We start from the raw sequence: 17019 nt of genomic DNA, 5'->3' as shown, positions 1-17019 counted from the left end.
ACTGATGCAGTGCCTGGGGATGGCATCTCTCCTCTCGTGGCCTGTCTGGAGTCGGTAATGGGCTGGATGAGGGAAAACAGACTCAGCTTGAATCCAGAGAAAACGGAAGTACTCGTGATAGGTTCCCCTGATCCGGGAACGGCGGTGGTTCCACCTGTCCTAAACAGGATCACGCTTCCTGTGAAGGACTCGATACGCAGTTTGGGGGTGCTCCTTGACTCGTCGCTTCACCTTACATCTCAGGTGAGTGCGACAGTCAGGAGCACCTGTTATCTGCTTCGGCTGATACGCCAGCTGCGTCCCTACCTGGGCCGGAGGGACCTTGAAACTGTGGTACATGCTCTGGTAACCTCTCGTTTGGATTTCTGCAGTGCGCTCTACATGGGGCAGCCCTTATACCATACCCGGAAGCTGCAGTTAGTGCAGAATATGGCAGCACGACTGGTCACTGGTACAGCCAGGGCCAGTCATATAACACCGGTCCTTAAAGACCTACACTGGCTGCCTATTCGCTTCCGGGCGCAATACAAGGTGTTGGTTGTTACCTATAAAGCCCTAAATGGCTTGGGCCCAGGGTACTTAGAGGACCGCCTCTCTCCGTACAATCCGCCCCGCACACTCAGATTAACCGGGCAGCAATTGCTAAGGGTTCCAGAGGCCAGATTAGTGGCCACTACCAGGAGGACCTTTTCCATCTCGGCCCCCAGCCTCTGGAACGCGCTGCCCTTTGAGCTCCGCTCGGCCACCTCCCTTACTCAGTTTAGGAAGGGGTTAAAAACATTCCTATTTGAGCAGGCTTACCCCTGACTCTCTGACCCCTGAAGTATTCACTCCTCGCCCCCTTCGTCAGCATGTCAGCTGGCATGAGTGGGGGGTTTTATTGTTTTTATTGTATAGGTTTTAATGTTATGTTTTTACGATGTTATATTGTTTATATTGTCATATTGTTATATTGTTATTGTCATGTGGAATGTTGGAAACCGCCTTGATCTTAGAAAGGCGGTATACAAATAAAATTTTACTTACTTACTTACTGACAGATGGCCATCCATCCTCCACTTGAAGACCTCCAAAGGAGGACACTCGAAAGCATCAGCTTCTTCCTCTGTTGAACAGCCCTTACTGTCAGGAAGTTCCTCCTAATGTTGAGGTGGAATCTCTTTTCCTGGAGCTTGCATCCATTGCTCTGGGTCCTAGTGTCTGGAGGAGCAGAAAACAAGCTTGCTCCCTCCTCAATATGAAATCCCTTCAAATATTTAAACAGGGCTATCAGATCACTTCTTAACCTTCTCTTCTTCAGGCTAAACATACTCAGCTCCCTTCGTTCCTCCTAGGGCATGGTTTCCAGACCTTTCACCATTTTAGTCGCCCTCCTTTGGACACAAGGCTCCAGTTTCTCCACATCCTTTTTAAATTGTGGTGCCCAGAACTGGACACAGTATTCCAGGTGGGGCCTGACCAAAGCAGAATAGAGTGGCACTATTACTTCTCTAGATCTAGACACTATTCTTTTATTGATGCAGCCTAAAATTGCATTGGCCTTTTTAGTTGCCACATCACCCTGTTCAAGGCGAAATCATTTTCGGGGCTGTGGAATTTCCAGTTTGGCTTTTGGACTCAAAATCAGTGTGAAAGGTTGTGTGCTTCTGGGGACATTGAACCTTCATCTCATCCCTTCGTCTCCCTTTCTTTTCCAGGAACTCGGCGGAACCTCCGAAACGATTTGCTGGTAGCGGCCGATTCCATCACCAACACCATGTCATCTTTGGTGAAGGAGCTTCATTCAGGTAGGCTGGAAAGTGGGTTGTGTGGGTGTGTGTATACCTCTGTGTGGGTTCCATGGGTTACATGTGTACACTGCCCCATACATTCCCTGCACCCAGAGACATGCCAGGGCAGGACCTGATGGCAGGAGACTCTTTCCCCCTCTGCTGCTCAGCAGAATAGCAACACTTGGATGTAACCTTGAAGCCCTAAATCAAGAGTACAAATTAGATGCAAATGCAATATAGATATTACATGCAAAGTATTTACCCCTTTTGCTTCCCTTTTAAATACACAATTGGAAACCTCACTCCCTCATTCAAGGTGAAAAGGGCCTGGTCCTTACCCTGGCCACTGCAGCTCATCTCCCCTCCAGCTCTCCTCCTAAATAGCCAGAAAATCCAACCCCTTCCACATGGTCCTTGCAGAGGAGAGATGGCAGCATGCCCACATCCTTCTCCGTAGGCTGGGTTTGTTCAGGACACCTCAGGGGCTCAGAAGGAAAGGCTGGGGTGCTCAGGGGCTGGTAGAGATGGGGTTTGAGGGACACTGGATTTATGGTCTCTCCACCTGCTGCAGAAAAGCCAGACTGATTCCTTCACAGCCGCCTGCAGAGCTTGCCTTCTGCCTGGGAAGGTGCCAAGGGCAGAAGAGTCCTTGCTTGCCCTTGGTGGGTCAGAGCACCAGAGGCTGTCTGCCTCCTCTCTGGCAAGATGGACTCCCCTCACCCCACGGCTCTAGTTTCCAGTTGGAGAGAGTGGGGGGGGGGACTTGGGAAAGGTTGTGCCCCACTCGCCCAAGGGAGGAACCCAGAGCTTTGGGGCTGTTGGTTGGTAACAAAGCGAGGCCTCTCCTTCTGGCAGCCCCTAAAGCCATGAGTGTGTGTGTTGTGTCAGAGGTCTTAGCCACATGTGAGGGAGATGCTGACAGACGAAACAAACTGCAGGCTCCCACTTTGACGAAATGCAGGCCGGAGACCCTGGGAAGTGTCTGACATCTTCTCATTTGTGTAAATCACAGGAAGCAGCTGGAGCTCAGGCTCAGCAGCCAGCAACCCTCTGCAGGCCCTCCTGCCTGGGGCTGATGCCCTGCCCCTCCTTGCTGCCTCTTGGGCCTGGCTCCTGTTGCTTCTGGACCAGCCACAGTAGCCTCCAATTCCCTATCTGTCCTACAGTGTCCACCCCAGAAATACAATATTTGTTTAAAGAGGCAACCTTGCGTCCAGCTGAGGAAGCTGGTGGAAGCCTTGTATCTCCTCCTCCTCCTCCTCCTCCTCCTCCTCCACTTCAAACATTGTTTTGGGTGCACTTTTATTTCAAGAGCTTTGGGTGGAGGAAACAGTGGCCAAGAACCTGCATGGTCCATCTTGGCATAAGAGCTTTGCCTGCGTGAATCAGCTATGGCTTCTCTTTCATGACTGTGTGACTGCGACAGTTGCCCCCAACAGCCCTTCCGTCACTTGCGGAGAGCAAGGGAGGTTGGCGAAGCAACTGCTCTGTCCCCGTAGCCAGGCAAGTAGAGCAAGGACATGGTTTAGATGGCAGGGCAGAGGAAATCCTTGTCTAATTTCCAGATGATACAAAACTGGGGCAGGGTGGGCAGTAACCAACATTGGAAGGCAGGAACAGGATTCAAAAGCACCTTGATACGCTAGAAAACTGAGCTGAAATTAATGAAATGGAATTCAGCAGAGACAAATGCAATATTCTGCATTTCTTCCACAAAAACCAAATGCACAGGTATAGGCTGAGAGATACCAGGCTCAGCAGGATTACGTGTGAAAAGAACCTTGGGGATGACTGTTGATCATAAACTGAACATGAGCCAGCAGTGTGATGCTGTGGCAATGAGGGCAAATGTTATCTTAGCCTGCATTAATCCAAGAGTGTGGTAGGTGATTGCCCCTGGGAAGACTGGCTTTCCTAGAATTGTAGAATCATAGAGTTGGGAGAGACCCCAAGGGCCATCCAGTCCAACCCCCTTCTGCCATGCAGGAACTCACAATCAAAGGATCCCTAATAGATCCAACCTCTGCTTAAAGACCACCAAAAAAGGAGGCTGCACCAAACTCTGAAGGAATGCGTTCTACTGTCCAACAGCCCTTACTGACAAGAAGTTCCTCCTGCTGTTGAGCTGGAATCTCTTTCCATTGCTCCGGGTCCTATTCCCTGGAGCAGCAGAAATCAAGCTTGTTCCATCCTCAGTATGACACCCCTTCAAATACTTAAACAGGGCTTTTGTATCATCTCTTAACTGTCTCTCTTCCAGACTAAACATCCCCAGCTCCTTTTGGGGGGGGGGGGTCGTGCTCTGTGGCCATGTTCTAGAAGAGTTTATTCCTGACGTTTCGCCAGCATCTGTGGCTGGCATCTTCAGAGAAAGTCTTCAACTTCACATCCCCAGCTCCCTAAGTCTCTCCTCATAGGGCATGGTTTCTAGACCCTTCCCCATTTTGGTGATCCTCCTCTGGACACGCTCCAATTTTTCCACATCCTCACTCTCTTCCTGCTAGAATCCCTGTCGGGAGCCAGGGGGCAGACTGAGGACCCCTCCTGCCCTCTTTGTTGCCTATGTGGATGGGACCCACACTAAGTCAGTGCCCCCCAGAGTGTGCTTTGCTCTTGCACTCTCTCTTCCCACTATAACAGGCAGGGAGGGAAGCACCCCTGGGCCCTGTGTGGCTCCCAGGTCCAATTTTAGGCCCCTGGGCCACACAACACTGCCCCCAAATGATGTTTTCTTCAAAGCTTTCCCCATCAAGTGCTGCTAGGTGGAGTGGTCTCTGGAGGCCCCATCCAGCCTCAAATCACTGCACCACCCTGGGTCCCACTCTGACTTTTGGCAACCCTCTTCCTAGGATTTTCTTGGCCAGGTCTATGCAGAGGAAGTTTACCTTTGCCTTCCTCTTAGGCTGAGAGAGAGCCTAAATTGCCTAAGGTCACCCAGTGGGTTTCCATGGGTGAGCAGCGGGGATACCAGGCCAGCCTTCAAACTACTACACCACACTGGCTCCCTAAAACCACCAATATCCTTTATTGGGCCAACCAAATGCAGAATGATATGTTCAAAGTCACACTGGCTTCTTCATCAGGCAAACAGCGGGGAAGATGTAAGTCACAGGCCTGCCTTTTCCTGTTTCTGGTCTTAGTTCAGATGGCAGGGAAGGCTATCTGCAGGCTGGCACTTCCCATTTTGGCCCTGTGGTCACTGGGAGATTCTCAAAGTCAAGGAAATTTCATGTCCATTTGCAATTCAAAGAAGAGGTTTCCTTGGAACCCAGCATGTCTCCTTCCTTTGTGAAGCCACAGGCTCCTATGTAGGGAGAGAACACTGAATTTCTCAAGAAGTCTTCATGTTTTGCATGCCGGTCTGTGACTAACATCTTCCATTTCTTTCTCTTGTTTGCCTGATGAAGAAGCTGGTGTGACTTGGAAAGCTTGCAACATGTCATTATGCATTTTGGTTGGCCCAATAAAGCCATAATTGTTTAGATGTTATTGGGTTTGCTATATGGCCAACACGGCTACCCCTAGATGTTTTCCCCTAAAAGCACGGTATGGTGACCTACTCCGAGAGTTTTCATGGCCAGATTTGAGGTTTGTGGTGGTCTTCCTGCAAGGCTGAGAGGATGTGACTCGTTCAAGGCCACCCAGTGGGTTTCCATGAGAAAGTGGGGTTTTGAACCCTGCTCTCCTGGAGCCTTAGCGCATGCAACACTCAGACCATTGCACCACTTTGGCTTGATTTTGGCCTTACTGTAAGGATTTGAGGATGCGGTGAGATGGAAAAATACACAAGAGTGCCACTGGGCACCAGGCTGCAGAGAGAAAAAAGATAAACAGATCTGAATGAATCAAAAGGTTGGATAGGAGCTCTATTAATATAGCAAATATCTGACAATACGCAAGTGAACATGCACCAATCGCATGCATCTCAGTCACACATGTTGAAGAAAAACAATTAATTAAAATTCTTCCAGAACGCGGCCACATCGCCTGAAAAACCCACAGAAAACTATACTCAATTAGTTGTTTTGTGTCACCTTCAGCATGTGTTACTGAGATGCATGCGATTAGTGCGTGTTCACTTGTGTATTGCTAGATATTTGAGACAGCTCCTGTCCAACTTCATGATTCATTCACATCTGTTTATCTTTCCCCCCTGCTGTCTGGTGCCCGGTGGCACTCTTGTGTGTTTGATTTTGGCCTTTGCCACACAAAAAGGTCAGACTTCTCTCTGCTGCCCCAAGGCTTTTTCCTTCTCCTTGACTGCCTGAGTTTGGGCTGGTGGGTCAGGCCAGACCAAGGCCAAGGCAGATGGGCAATACAGTGCCATGCTGTTTCAAGGGAAGGAGGTCAGTTGTGCCCATGGCAAGCATTTGGTGCCAGGGGCTCTCCCTAAAGAGCCTCCCCATCTGCGTGCCCCCCCCCCAAAAAAACATGCTTCCACTTATTGCTCTGTGCTTCTTGTCTTAAAGGCGGAGAGGAAGGAGGCGAGGAAGAGGAGGACAAGATGCAGAATGGGAAGGACCGAGGTAAAAGCAAAACTCTTTCATTAGGCCTTGGGCCCAGATGTGGCATTTTCTGAGTGGCTTCATCCGTTCACAGTGGGATCTTTCCTTTCAGGGATCTCAGGGCTGAGTCCCTCTCCTCTAGGGCTCCATCTGCACTGCAGAAATAATCCAAGTTGACACTGGTTTTAATGCCATGGCTCCATGCTTTGGTATTCTGGGAGTTGTAGTTTTGTGAGACATTTAGCCTTCTCTGTCAGAGATCTGGTGCCACAATAAACTACAGTTTCTAGGATTCCTTAGCCTTGAGCCAGGAAAGTTATTAATATAGTGTCAAACTGTGTTAAAGTATGCAGAGCTCAATGAATGAATGAATGAATGAATGAATGAATGCAGTATCAAACGTCTGTAAAAAGATATACAGGTCCGAATGAATCAAGAACTGTAGTTTTGTGAGCTATTTAGCCTTCTCTGTCAGAGAGCTCTGGTGCCCCAACAAACTACAAATCCCAGGATCCCATAGCACTGAGCCCCTGGCAGTTATTAATACAGTGTCAAAACTGCATTATTTCTGTAGTGCGGACACAGCCTAGGTTGCGAGGGACAGGGAGGAACCTCAGGGCAAGAACACAGCGGACTAAAATGGATGCACATAGATAAGACCCATCCCACCTGAACAGTCTGCGGGATTTTTCTCATTGTTTTGCTGCAGGGTGTGTGTGTGTGTGTGTGTGTGTGTGTGTGTGTCTTTAATGGCTCTTGGTTTTATTGGTTTTCATTTGTTCCATCATTTAATCTCTTATTAACTTTTGTGGTTTACAAAATTTTAACTATGTTTTTTTAATCTGTTGTAAACCACTTGTTAGCATCATACAGTAGTTTGAGCATTGGACAAGGACTCTAAAACCAGGGTTCAAATCCCCACTTGGCTGCTGAAACCCACTGAGTGACCTTGGGCAAGTTGCACTCTCTCAGCCACAGAGGAAGGTGAAAGTGAAATCTCTTGGAACAAATTTTGCCAAGAAAACACCATGATAGGATCACCTTAGGGTTGCCATAAGTCAGAAACAACGTGAAGGCACACAACTATAACAAAAGCCACTTTGACTCCCAACCTGGAATTGAACCCTGATCTCCAGAATCCAAGTCTTATGCTCAGAACACTACATCACACTAACTCCTCCTCCTGCTGCTGCTGCTGCTGCTGCTGTTGTGTCGTTTGTCTTAATGGCAACCTATCACAGGGTTCCCTGGGGCTGAGAGTGTGTCTCACCCAGGTTCACCTAGTGGGTTTCCTTAGCCAAGCAGGGGATCGAACCCCATTCTCCAGAGTCATTGTCCAACACTCAAATCACTGCATCACACTGGCTCCTGCTACTAGGGTTGGAAGAGACCCCAAGGGCCATCTAGTCCAAGTCTCATTCAGCCAGGTGTCCCCCATCCTATATCTGTGCAATAGTTCACTCCAAGAACAAATTAGAAGGATAATGGAGCAGCCAAAGGCAGATATGGGTAGAAACTGGCCAATCCGGTGCTGAGAAAACGGCGATGCTGGGGCCAGGTGGGCTTCCTTGAAGGGAGTGTTCTGTATTTGGGGCAATGAGGACACACTCCAAAAGGCCCTCTTCCTTGTCTGATGGAGGAGGTAGATGTTGATCTCAGGGTGGGGGAAGATTCATGGCAGGAGGGGCTGACCAGGTAAAGACCAGGCTCCTAGGAGGATGTAAAGCTTTACAGGTGGAAGCCAACAGTTTTAGTTTGACCCAGAAATGTCTCAGCAGCTGGTGCAGCCATGCTAGGATCAGAGCTGGGCGTTCAGACTTCATTGTGCCCCATAATCCCTCTGGCTGCTCCCTCCTGCACTGCATTTTCCACGCCATCTTCAAAGGCGGCCCCTGCGCCTCCCTTCAAAGGCTTGGCATCAAGCTGGGCAGAGGGAACTGGGTCAGAGTGGGGCCTGGTGGTTGCTGCTGCTGCCGTGGAGTGACTCACTGCCAGCCTTCTCAGCCTGGTCTTTTTCTCTGTGTGTTGCCTTTTGCAGGTTAAGTGGAAGGACATGGACTGGCCAGCGATTCAAGTAAGCATGGAGCCCCTCCTGTTTTGGGAAGCAGGTAGCCACTTTGCTGGCCACAGCTGAGCCAAAAGCAAGCGACCAGCCGGCCTCTCCTGGCCTGGCAGTATATGCTGAGCTTGCACAAATGACTGGAGGGGATAAGCCGGGATTTGGGGTTAAAAGCATCCAGTTACCACAATGGACACACAGCATTAATGCCTGAGCATTGCTTCATACAGAGTTCCCTTCACATCCACAGCTCACGGGAATCAGTCCACACTTCCATGTTTTTGCTTATAAATGAACATTCATTGTGACAGGGAATATGAACACAAAGCACAAAGGGGCCATGCATATTCACAGTGCGATAATTCTGTCCTGCAACCTCAGCTCACAGCCGTAGCAAAGACTTGTTGAACAGTGAAAATGCAACAATATGCAGGATAACGCTCTCTGAAAAATTATTTTCGATTCCAACTATTAAGAATGCAAAAGTATTTTTTAAAAAAGAACACTGCTCAGTTCCCCCCCCCCCCTTTTCTATGGGACATAAATTGATTTGTGAGTATTTTTAACTGTCCTATTTTATGGATGTTAAACATCAGCTAGAAATCTCGCTCTGTGTTGTGCTCTCTGGCACATACATGCTCCCTCTGGGCAACTGATGATGTCACTACTGGTAATTGGGTTTAATTATTCCTGAAAAGGGTTCCTTTCATGTGGCCAAGAGCAGGGAAACGGAGCCTGGCGCTGGAGGAGCGTTTGCATCAGACTCCGCCTGGCGCTCTTCTTTCCCAGGATGTCCATTCATAGCCCTTCTTGTAAACTTCGCCAAGAGCTGTCCAGTAGGATTGAAACCAAAACCCGTATTTCCTTTCTGAGCCCTCAACTACAGGATTGTTCTGGGCTTGTAAAATGCAGGTGGCTGCTTTTGCCTGGAAGGACAGGAAGGAGGGAGCCATCTCAGCCTCCTGAGAGAGAAGCCTGGGAGCAGCCACCAAGAAGGCCCTCTCCCTTGCCTTTACCCAGAGCTTAGGACCTGAGTCGGATCATATTGGAAGACTGTAACCTAGTCCTGTGGCAAGCATCCAGGTCTTGCAGAGCTCAGAGGCATCCTTATCACTTACCAACATGTCTGATGCCATCTGTACTCCTCTTGAGAGAATTGGGTATCTGTTTTCTCTCATTTGACCCTGGCTGGGGGGATGGTCATGTGAAAGTACCATTTTGCCTGCATAGTCCATGTGGCATCTGCATGACCAGAGAGCGCATGATAAATCCAAGGGCTGTCTCTGGATGCTATGATGCTCCGCTTGTGACCTGGCATTCATTCCTACAATGCTCCAGCCCAGGGATTCTCAATTAAGATCCCTGGAACTCTACAGTGTTCCATAAGAGGTGACTAGGGGCTCCACAAGAGATAACGACTGGAATGAATGAATAAATGAATAAATTTATATTTCCTGCCTTTCCCTGCGGATCGAGGCGGAATTACATCAATAAAATAATACAATACAGTACAAAAATATAGTCAGTAAAATGCTAACATTAGTTCAATAAATAGTTAGACCATCATCTAATCATCCAATACATACAATCTCCCAAAGTGAAGCCCACCACCTTCCAATAGTCAGAAGTGGAGCATTTCATTTTTAGTAATCTCCTATATAAGGTCGGGTGGGTAAGCCCGCTGGAAGAGATAGTATCTATATTGAGTGGTAGATATAATATTTTTAATGCAGGGTTCCCTGAGACCTATTCTAAGGATTCCTCCACTGTAAAAAAGGTTGAACAAGGCTGTTTAACCCTCAAGAGAGGTGTTGTTGTTTTTCAATTGTAAATAATTAAATAAGGTTTTAACTGTACTCGGTTTTTAAAATGCCGTGGGCCACTTTGGATCCTAAGTAGGGAGAAAGGCCAGATGCAAATCAAACAAACAGGCCAATAAATAATAGATTCTGTTTGCATCTGATCTGTGCGCAAACCATGTGGCACTGGTTTCTCATTGGTTGAACGTCGTTGAGGGTTGTGTTCTAGCTTCCTTTTGGACCTCTGGGCCTCTTCACTCTTGGGACTTGGTCATTAAAGGGGTTTCAGCCAGAGAGGAAAGGGGTCTGCTTGATTGGGGTCTCCTTGCAGGGGGGCAGGCAGCTCTGACTGGTAGCTCTATCCCTCCTTGCAGGTCAAGAGAGGTGACCTCCTGTTCTACAGCCGCCTTCGCAGCCTTCCAACGAGGCATGTGCCAGCTGACCCATCCCACCATCGTGAAGCCGTGACGATCACAACTGCAGCAGCGAAGCAGCCGGCCTCCTTCCAGTGGACAGAGCCACTTTCCTGGGGGCGGGTGGGGGGGCATCTCCTTAGGTTTGCATGTCCTGTTTCCATGGGTGTCCCAGTGCTAGTAATTGGACAGAGACTCATCTCCGTTTCAGCAAGGAAACCTTTCCGAGAGGAGCTTCCAAAGAGCCAGGCCACCCTCCTGTGAATACCACCCTCCCTGCCCAACCCACACATCACCATCTTCACCTGGCAGCTCCACCCGTGACCTCCCATGCCTCACTTGCACGCCAGAGACATTTCCTTGTGCCCATGGCATGCGATGGAAGACCGGTCGGGGACTCCTCGTGCAATGGTGGTGACTGCTTCTCTCGTGCAGGTGAATGTTGGGCGCCTGCTCATCTGTTGCTGCTGTGCGTGCATGCATGTGGATGTGAATGTGTGTGGATGTGGGACATAGCGCAGGTACGGAGTGGGTGTGGCAAGGAAAGTGGGTCCACCCTGTGTCAGCCGGAGCAGATGCCACAAAGTGTGGCCCGTGGACAGAGGAGATCCACAAGAACTTCCACTGTGCAAATCCCATTTTGTGATGCTTGGAGCAGCATTAGAATAATACCATGCCCTTGCCCAGCTCTGGTTCCTTTGAATGGGGATTATGCAGGACAACACCTGGTGGATTGTGCCTCGTGTTTGTTTAACAAGATGGGCTACCATTTGGATTCTCCATGATGGGCACCCCACGCCACACATCTCATCCTGGCATCAGGACCCAGGAGGAGCCCTGTGGAGATTCCTCAGAGTACAGGATTTAGTGTTGCAGCTGTTATGTCTTGGGTTTCTAAGCTTTGAGGCATCTTTGAGCCTGGCATCCCCAGGTGGCTCTCATCTGCCACCTTTGGTTACTCAAAAGGGGAGCCTCGCTACCTATGCCCCTTTCCTCCAAGTTTATGGGCAGGCTGCTCCAAGTGGATAGGTGAAGGGCATCGATTTCCCCGTCGGGAGAGTATGAGGTCAGTGATAAACCTGCTGAGTGAATGGGAGGGTTGTGCCAAGGAGGGAGCGGTCATCTCCCTGTGTTCCCCTTCGACAGTAGAGGCAAAGTGGGTGAACATCAGGACTGGAGATTGGGTCCAAACTAAATATTGTGAATGAGCCAGCAGTCAGGCAAAGGAATAAGGATTTAACTTTTTCAGGAGCACCAGTTAGCAGGCAGACTCTTGAGTCCTTTGGTGAACTGGGAGGACCTTCTGTGTGTTGGTTTGGTGTGGTGGGCTGCATCTGGGAAGGCAGGAGGTGTAGTTTCCATTCTGTGGAGGTGAGAGAGCTCTATGAAGCTTCAGCATTCAACTGCGTAATTGTTTGTGAAGCCCTGAACCTCAGGACTACCAAGTTGAGGCTTGATTTGCCAACAGACCCCTGTGCCCCCCACCCAACCACCTTCTAGGGGGAGTTTCTGCTCCTGTCTCTTATCTTCTTCTTTGCTCAGGGAGAGCCTGAACATAAGGCATGGCCACTGTCTGAAGAGATGGGCACCTTCACGCTGCAAACCAGTTCCTGGGTGAAACAGCACTGGCAGTGGCAAACGCAGAAAAATCTGCACATGGAGACAGGATTGTTTTCCCATTTTTTGAAGGACTGGTAAGCACAGGGCCTTGGCAAACCAACAACCATCCCAGTTCTTGAATGATAAGAGAAAAAGAAGAGATGGGCCCTTCTCGAAGTTCTCAAAGCTTACCTCCTGGCTCCCACCACAACCACCTCCATTTTAGCCAAATTGTGTGTTTGTGTGTGTGTGTGTGTGTGTGTGTCCCTTCCCTCCCCACTTTGCTTTCAGAAACAGTCCCTAAGGGTCTGGCCCAGAAGGAAAAGAGGCCAGGAGCCCCTCACCCACCAGCTGGATGGGTCTGGGGAAGTGGCCAGGGTCTTGGATCCATTGCATGGGCTGGAAGGGACTCCAAAGTCAATTGGGTCCCCCTCTTGGATAGACACGGGATACAGGTGTCTATCCAAGAGGCATGGGGAAACCTCCCAAAGTGAAGCCCACCACCTTCCAGGGTGGTCTGCTTTGTTCCTTGTGGCCTGGGCATCGGGAGGTCCTGTTCCCACAATGCCAACAGCTGTTATCCTTCACCAACTGGTCTTCTTCTTCAAGCCACTTGCATTAGGACCAGTGCAACCCAAGGATAAGGATTTTTATCATGTTTATTTTGGCATACTAGCCAGCGTTACAGATGCAGCCAGATGTTGGCCCACTTGTAAGACCAGTCACAGGCTAAAGACATCATGCCATGCCTGGTCCCCCTCCTCAACCTGGGAGCAGGAGGACAACAACAATGGTGACAACGACAACCTTAGAAGACCATTTTTTTCTCCGTTGTAGCATGTCTGGCCTTGGCAGTCTTTTCCGTCCTGCTGCTTCTTGCAGTCAGCATCCAGCCTCCCTGAACTCCATGTTCTCCAGATGGCAGGGAGTGTAACTCCCAGAATCCCTAGGCATACTAGCTGGAGGTGATGGACATTCTAGTCCAAGGCATCTGGAGAGTACCAAGGAATCAGGAGACAGTTGATTTGGACCATCCATCCTCCTTCCTGACTTCCATCTGCCCAAGGAAAGGAAGCAAAACAGATCTCTTTCTGTTTCCTAGCTTCTCCTTTTGTTTTCCTGAAAACCTGAGGAGGGCTGCAGAGAAGCTTCAGGGGCCAGAAAACCCAGAAGGAAAGTGTAATCACAGAATTGTGGAGTTGGAAGGGCTCCCAAAGACCCTCTAGACCACCCCTCTGCCAGTGGAGGAAATCCACAGCCGCAGCACCCTGCAGAGATGGCCTCTTGTTTAAGACCTCCAAGAACAGTTTTAAGGCCTCCAAGGACCTGCTGAAAGAGTCCATTCCACTGTCAAACAGCTTTGACAAATTTTTCCTAATATTTAGTTGAAACTTCTTTCCTCATCGTTGGAATTGGCTGCTTTGGGGCCTGCCTCTGGAGATGCTCCATCCTTCACCTGAGAGCCCTTCTGATGTTGGGTGTCCAAGGAAAACTAGCAACTGCAATTTGGAGCGAGAGCAAATTGGCATCTTCAGTAACCTGGGAAGAGGTGTCTTTGGAGAATCTGGCGTGGGTGTTATTGCTGCATTCCCTCCTTCATCACAGAAACTGGGAGGCACACACTGGGCAAGTTGGCCTCAGTGGACAATTGGGATGGACCCAATTGATTGAGAAAGAGTGGCAGAAAGAACTCCTGCTAAAGGTTCCAAGCTCCTGGTTGCCACCTGCCTGTGGTGGCCTGGGGCCATGGCCCTGGGGGCACTCACTGTCCTGCAGCCAGCCTTGTTGACCATTCCTATTGCTGTCTTGCAGAGGTGAAATCCTTAAGTGGGCACACGAAGTGCCAAGGCTCCAGCTTCCTGCAAAAGGTGGCTCTGGTTGTCTGCTCTTTGTTCAAGCCCTGACAAGACAGACGACGGAGGTTTGCAGCTTGGATTTGTGCTGTGTGACCCCCAGGGCCACGTTCCTGGATCGCGTCACCCACAGCCCCATATATTTTCGCCTACAAAGTGATTCAGCAGATGCTTCACATTACCAGCGCCAAGAGGGGCTGGGGGCTTGGCCCTGAGCCAGGCTCCAAGCCTTCCTGAGTGGGCGAGAGATCCGAGGGGCAGCTGGGGGCTTATCCCATCCTGTGGGCCTCCTGGAGGGGCTGAGGAATGGTTCCCTTCTCTTCCTTCAGGAGACAGGTGTGCCACCAAACCGTTGGCCAACTACTCCAAGGTCAGGGTTGGCCATTTAAGTTGCAGAGGCCTTTACTCAGAGGGTGGTTGATTGCATGAGATGCAGTGGTGCTCCCTTGATGCACACTGAGGAGAATGGATTCCTAAAATTGGAAGGGAACCTAAGGGCCATCTAGACTAACCCCTGCTATGTAAGAGTTGCCAGCTAAAGCATTCCTGAAAGATACCCATCTAACTTCTGGTTAAAGACCTCTAAAGATGGGAAATCCACCTGCCACTGTGGAAGATCTCACTGTCCAGAACTTCCTAATGTTTAGGTGGAATCTGTTTTCTTCTCATTTGAAGCCATTGGTTCCTGTTCTAGTTGCTGGACTGACACAAAACAAGCTTGCCCCCTTTTCTGTGTGTCACCCTTTCAGATATCCAACAATGGCTACCATGTCACCCCTCGGTCTTCAAGCTAAGCATCTCCAGCTCCCTCAGCCCTTCCTCATAAGTCTTTATTTCCAGACCTTTGACCATCTCAGTTGCCCTCCTCTGGACATGCTCTGGCCTTTCAACATCCCTCTTGAACTGTGGTACTGAGAACTGGACACAAGATTCCTCCAGGTGAAGTCTGAATGAAGTGGCATGGTTACCTCTCTTGGTCTGCATATTATAGTTCTGTGGAGGCAGCCTTCCTTGAACTTCCACCAGCCTGCCCAAGCCTTTCATCTCCCAAAAGCTGGGGGGCACAGCTTTTGCCTCTCCTGGGACAAGCCACAAAGGCAGGGACCAGCACCCCCCAAGTACAAGTAGAGCTCACTTTGTAGGCTTCCACATGGACCCAAACATCCTATCTGCATCACAGAATCATAGAATCCTACAATAGAGTAGGTCATTGGTATCTGCTGGGGTTTGGTACCAGAATCATAGAATCCTAGAGTTGGAAGAGACCGCAAGGGCCCTGTTCCAGTCCAACCCCATTCTGCCATGCAGAAACTCTCAATCAAAGCATCCCCTGTGAGAGATGGCCATCCATCCTCTGTTTAAAGACTTCTAAAGAAGGAGACTCCACCACAATCTCTGAGAAAGGAGTGTGTTCCTCTGTCAAACAACCCTTACTGTCAGGAAGTTCCTCCTAATATTGAGCTGGAATCTCTTTTCCTGGAGCTTGCATCCATTACTCCGCGTTCTAGTCTCTTGAGCAGCAGAAAACAAGCTTGCTCCCTCCTCAATGTAACATCCCTTCAAATATTTAAACAGGGCTATCATATCACCTCTTAACCTTCTCTTCTCCAAGGTTAAACATCCCCAGCTCCCTAAGTCATTTCTCATAGGGCATGGTTTCCAGTTCCTTCACCATTTTAGTCACCCTCCTTTGGACATGCTCCAATTTGTCAACATCCTTTTTAATTGTGGTGCCCAGAACTGGACACAGAATTATTCCAGGTGAGGCCTGACCAAAGCAGAATAGAGTGGCACTATTATTTCCCTTGATCTAGACCAGGGGTAGGCAACCTACGGCCCGCTGGCCGGATGTGGCCCGGCGAGGCCTTGGGACCGGCCCCAGCCCGGTCCTGCCTCCAATTGCCGCCGGGACCTTTGGGGGGCAATTGTCTATAGAAGCCTCAGAAACATGCATTTATATTAACATTTTTTAAAAATCAGCAATTTTTTTCGCGTGTCCTCCATTTTTTTTTAAAAAGTGACCTCCATTTGAAAATTTTGTCCTACATTTGTCCTGGTTTATTTATATATTTAATTTTTTAAAAACATTATTTAATTATTTATTTTTTGACTTCGGCCCCCCAGTTGTCTGAGGGACAGCAACCCGGCCCCCGGCTCAAAAAGGTTGCCTACCCCTGGTCTAGACACTATACTTCTATTGATGTGGCCTAGAATCGCATTGGCCTTGTTAGCTGCCGTATCGCAATATTGACTCATGTTTAATTTGTGGTCCACTCGGACTCCCAGATCCCTTTCACATGTATAAGTTTCTTTAAGCCAAGTATCCCCCATCCTCTATCTGTGCATTTCATTTTTCTGTCCTAAGTGCACTACCTTACATTTCTCCCTGTTGAAGTTAATTTTGTTAGCTTTGGCCCAGCTTTCTAGTCTATTCAGGTCATCACTGGCTCCTTCCCCACAAATTAGGTATCACAACAAAACCAAACTTAGAGAAAGGGGAGGCACTGGGTGCCAAGTGTTTTCCATCACATACACTGTTCAAGGCGAAGGGGGAATGGCTGAGAAGCCCCCAACTCAAAGCAGTCTTGGCCCGGCCCAGAGGCACACCTGGGCTGTTTCGGCACCTGTTGCTTCTTTTCCGCAGGTGAAGTGATTTGCCTGTTTCAGGGGCATCTGATTCCAGCTCTAACAAAGAGGAGGATTTCTTTTGACTAGCTGGGCTTCCATACACTTGCTGCTTTTAAACATCAGCAGGAAAGGAGAGCTTGCAGCTCTAGAGACAAAGGTCTGCTGCCAAAACTCATGCGCTGAGGCTGCTTCCATATTCGGAAATATTGCAAAAATGGCCAAAGAACACGTTTCTTGAATGTTCAGAAACCCTGAGGAGGAGAACCCTGGACTTGAAAAGAAATCTGTGCAGTTTGGCATTTGTTCTAGCAAAATTCAAACGTGGATGATTTGCATAGAAAACAGCAGTTTGTTTGCTGAGCACCATATTTATGCGGAAATATTTTCTGCA

At 49.1% G+C, this 17019-nt stretch overlaps 1 protein-coding gene across 1 annotated transcript in view; it reads left to right on the top strand.

The window, feature by feature from the left end:
* LOC121919786 (dystrobrevin beta-like) overlaps positions 1-15296 on the top strand; it is a 206651-nt gene extending 191355 nt beyond the window's left edge. Inside the window, 4 exon segments of the mRNA XM_042446691.1 lie at positions 1698-1787; positions 6242-6298; positions 8316-8351; positions 10510-15296. Coding sequence (XP_042302625.1) covers positions 1698-1787; positions 6242-6298; positions 8316-8320 — 152 coding nt within the window. The 3' untranslated portion in view covers positions 8321-8351; positions 10510-15296.
* Positions 15297-17019: the final 1723 nt, after the last annotated feature.

The sequence above is a fragment of the Sceloporus undulatus genome, chromosome 1 (assembly GCF_019175285.1).
Source record: "Sceloporus undulatus isolate JIND9_A2432 ecotype Alabama chromosome 1, SceUnd_v1.1, whole genome shotgun sequence".
Lineage (NCBI taxonomy): Eukaryota > Metazoa > Chordata > Lepidosauria > Squamata > Phrynosomatidae > Sceloporus > Sceloporus undulatus.
Note: the sequence above shows the minus strand (reverse complement) of the source record. Positions and strands in the feature narration are given on the sequence as shown.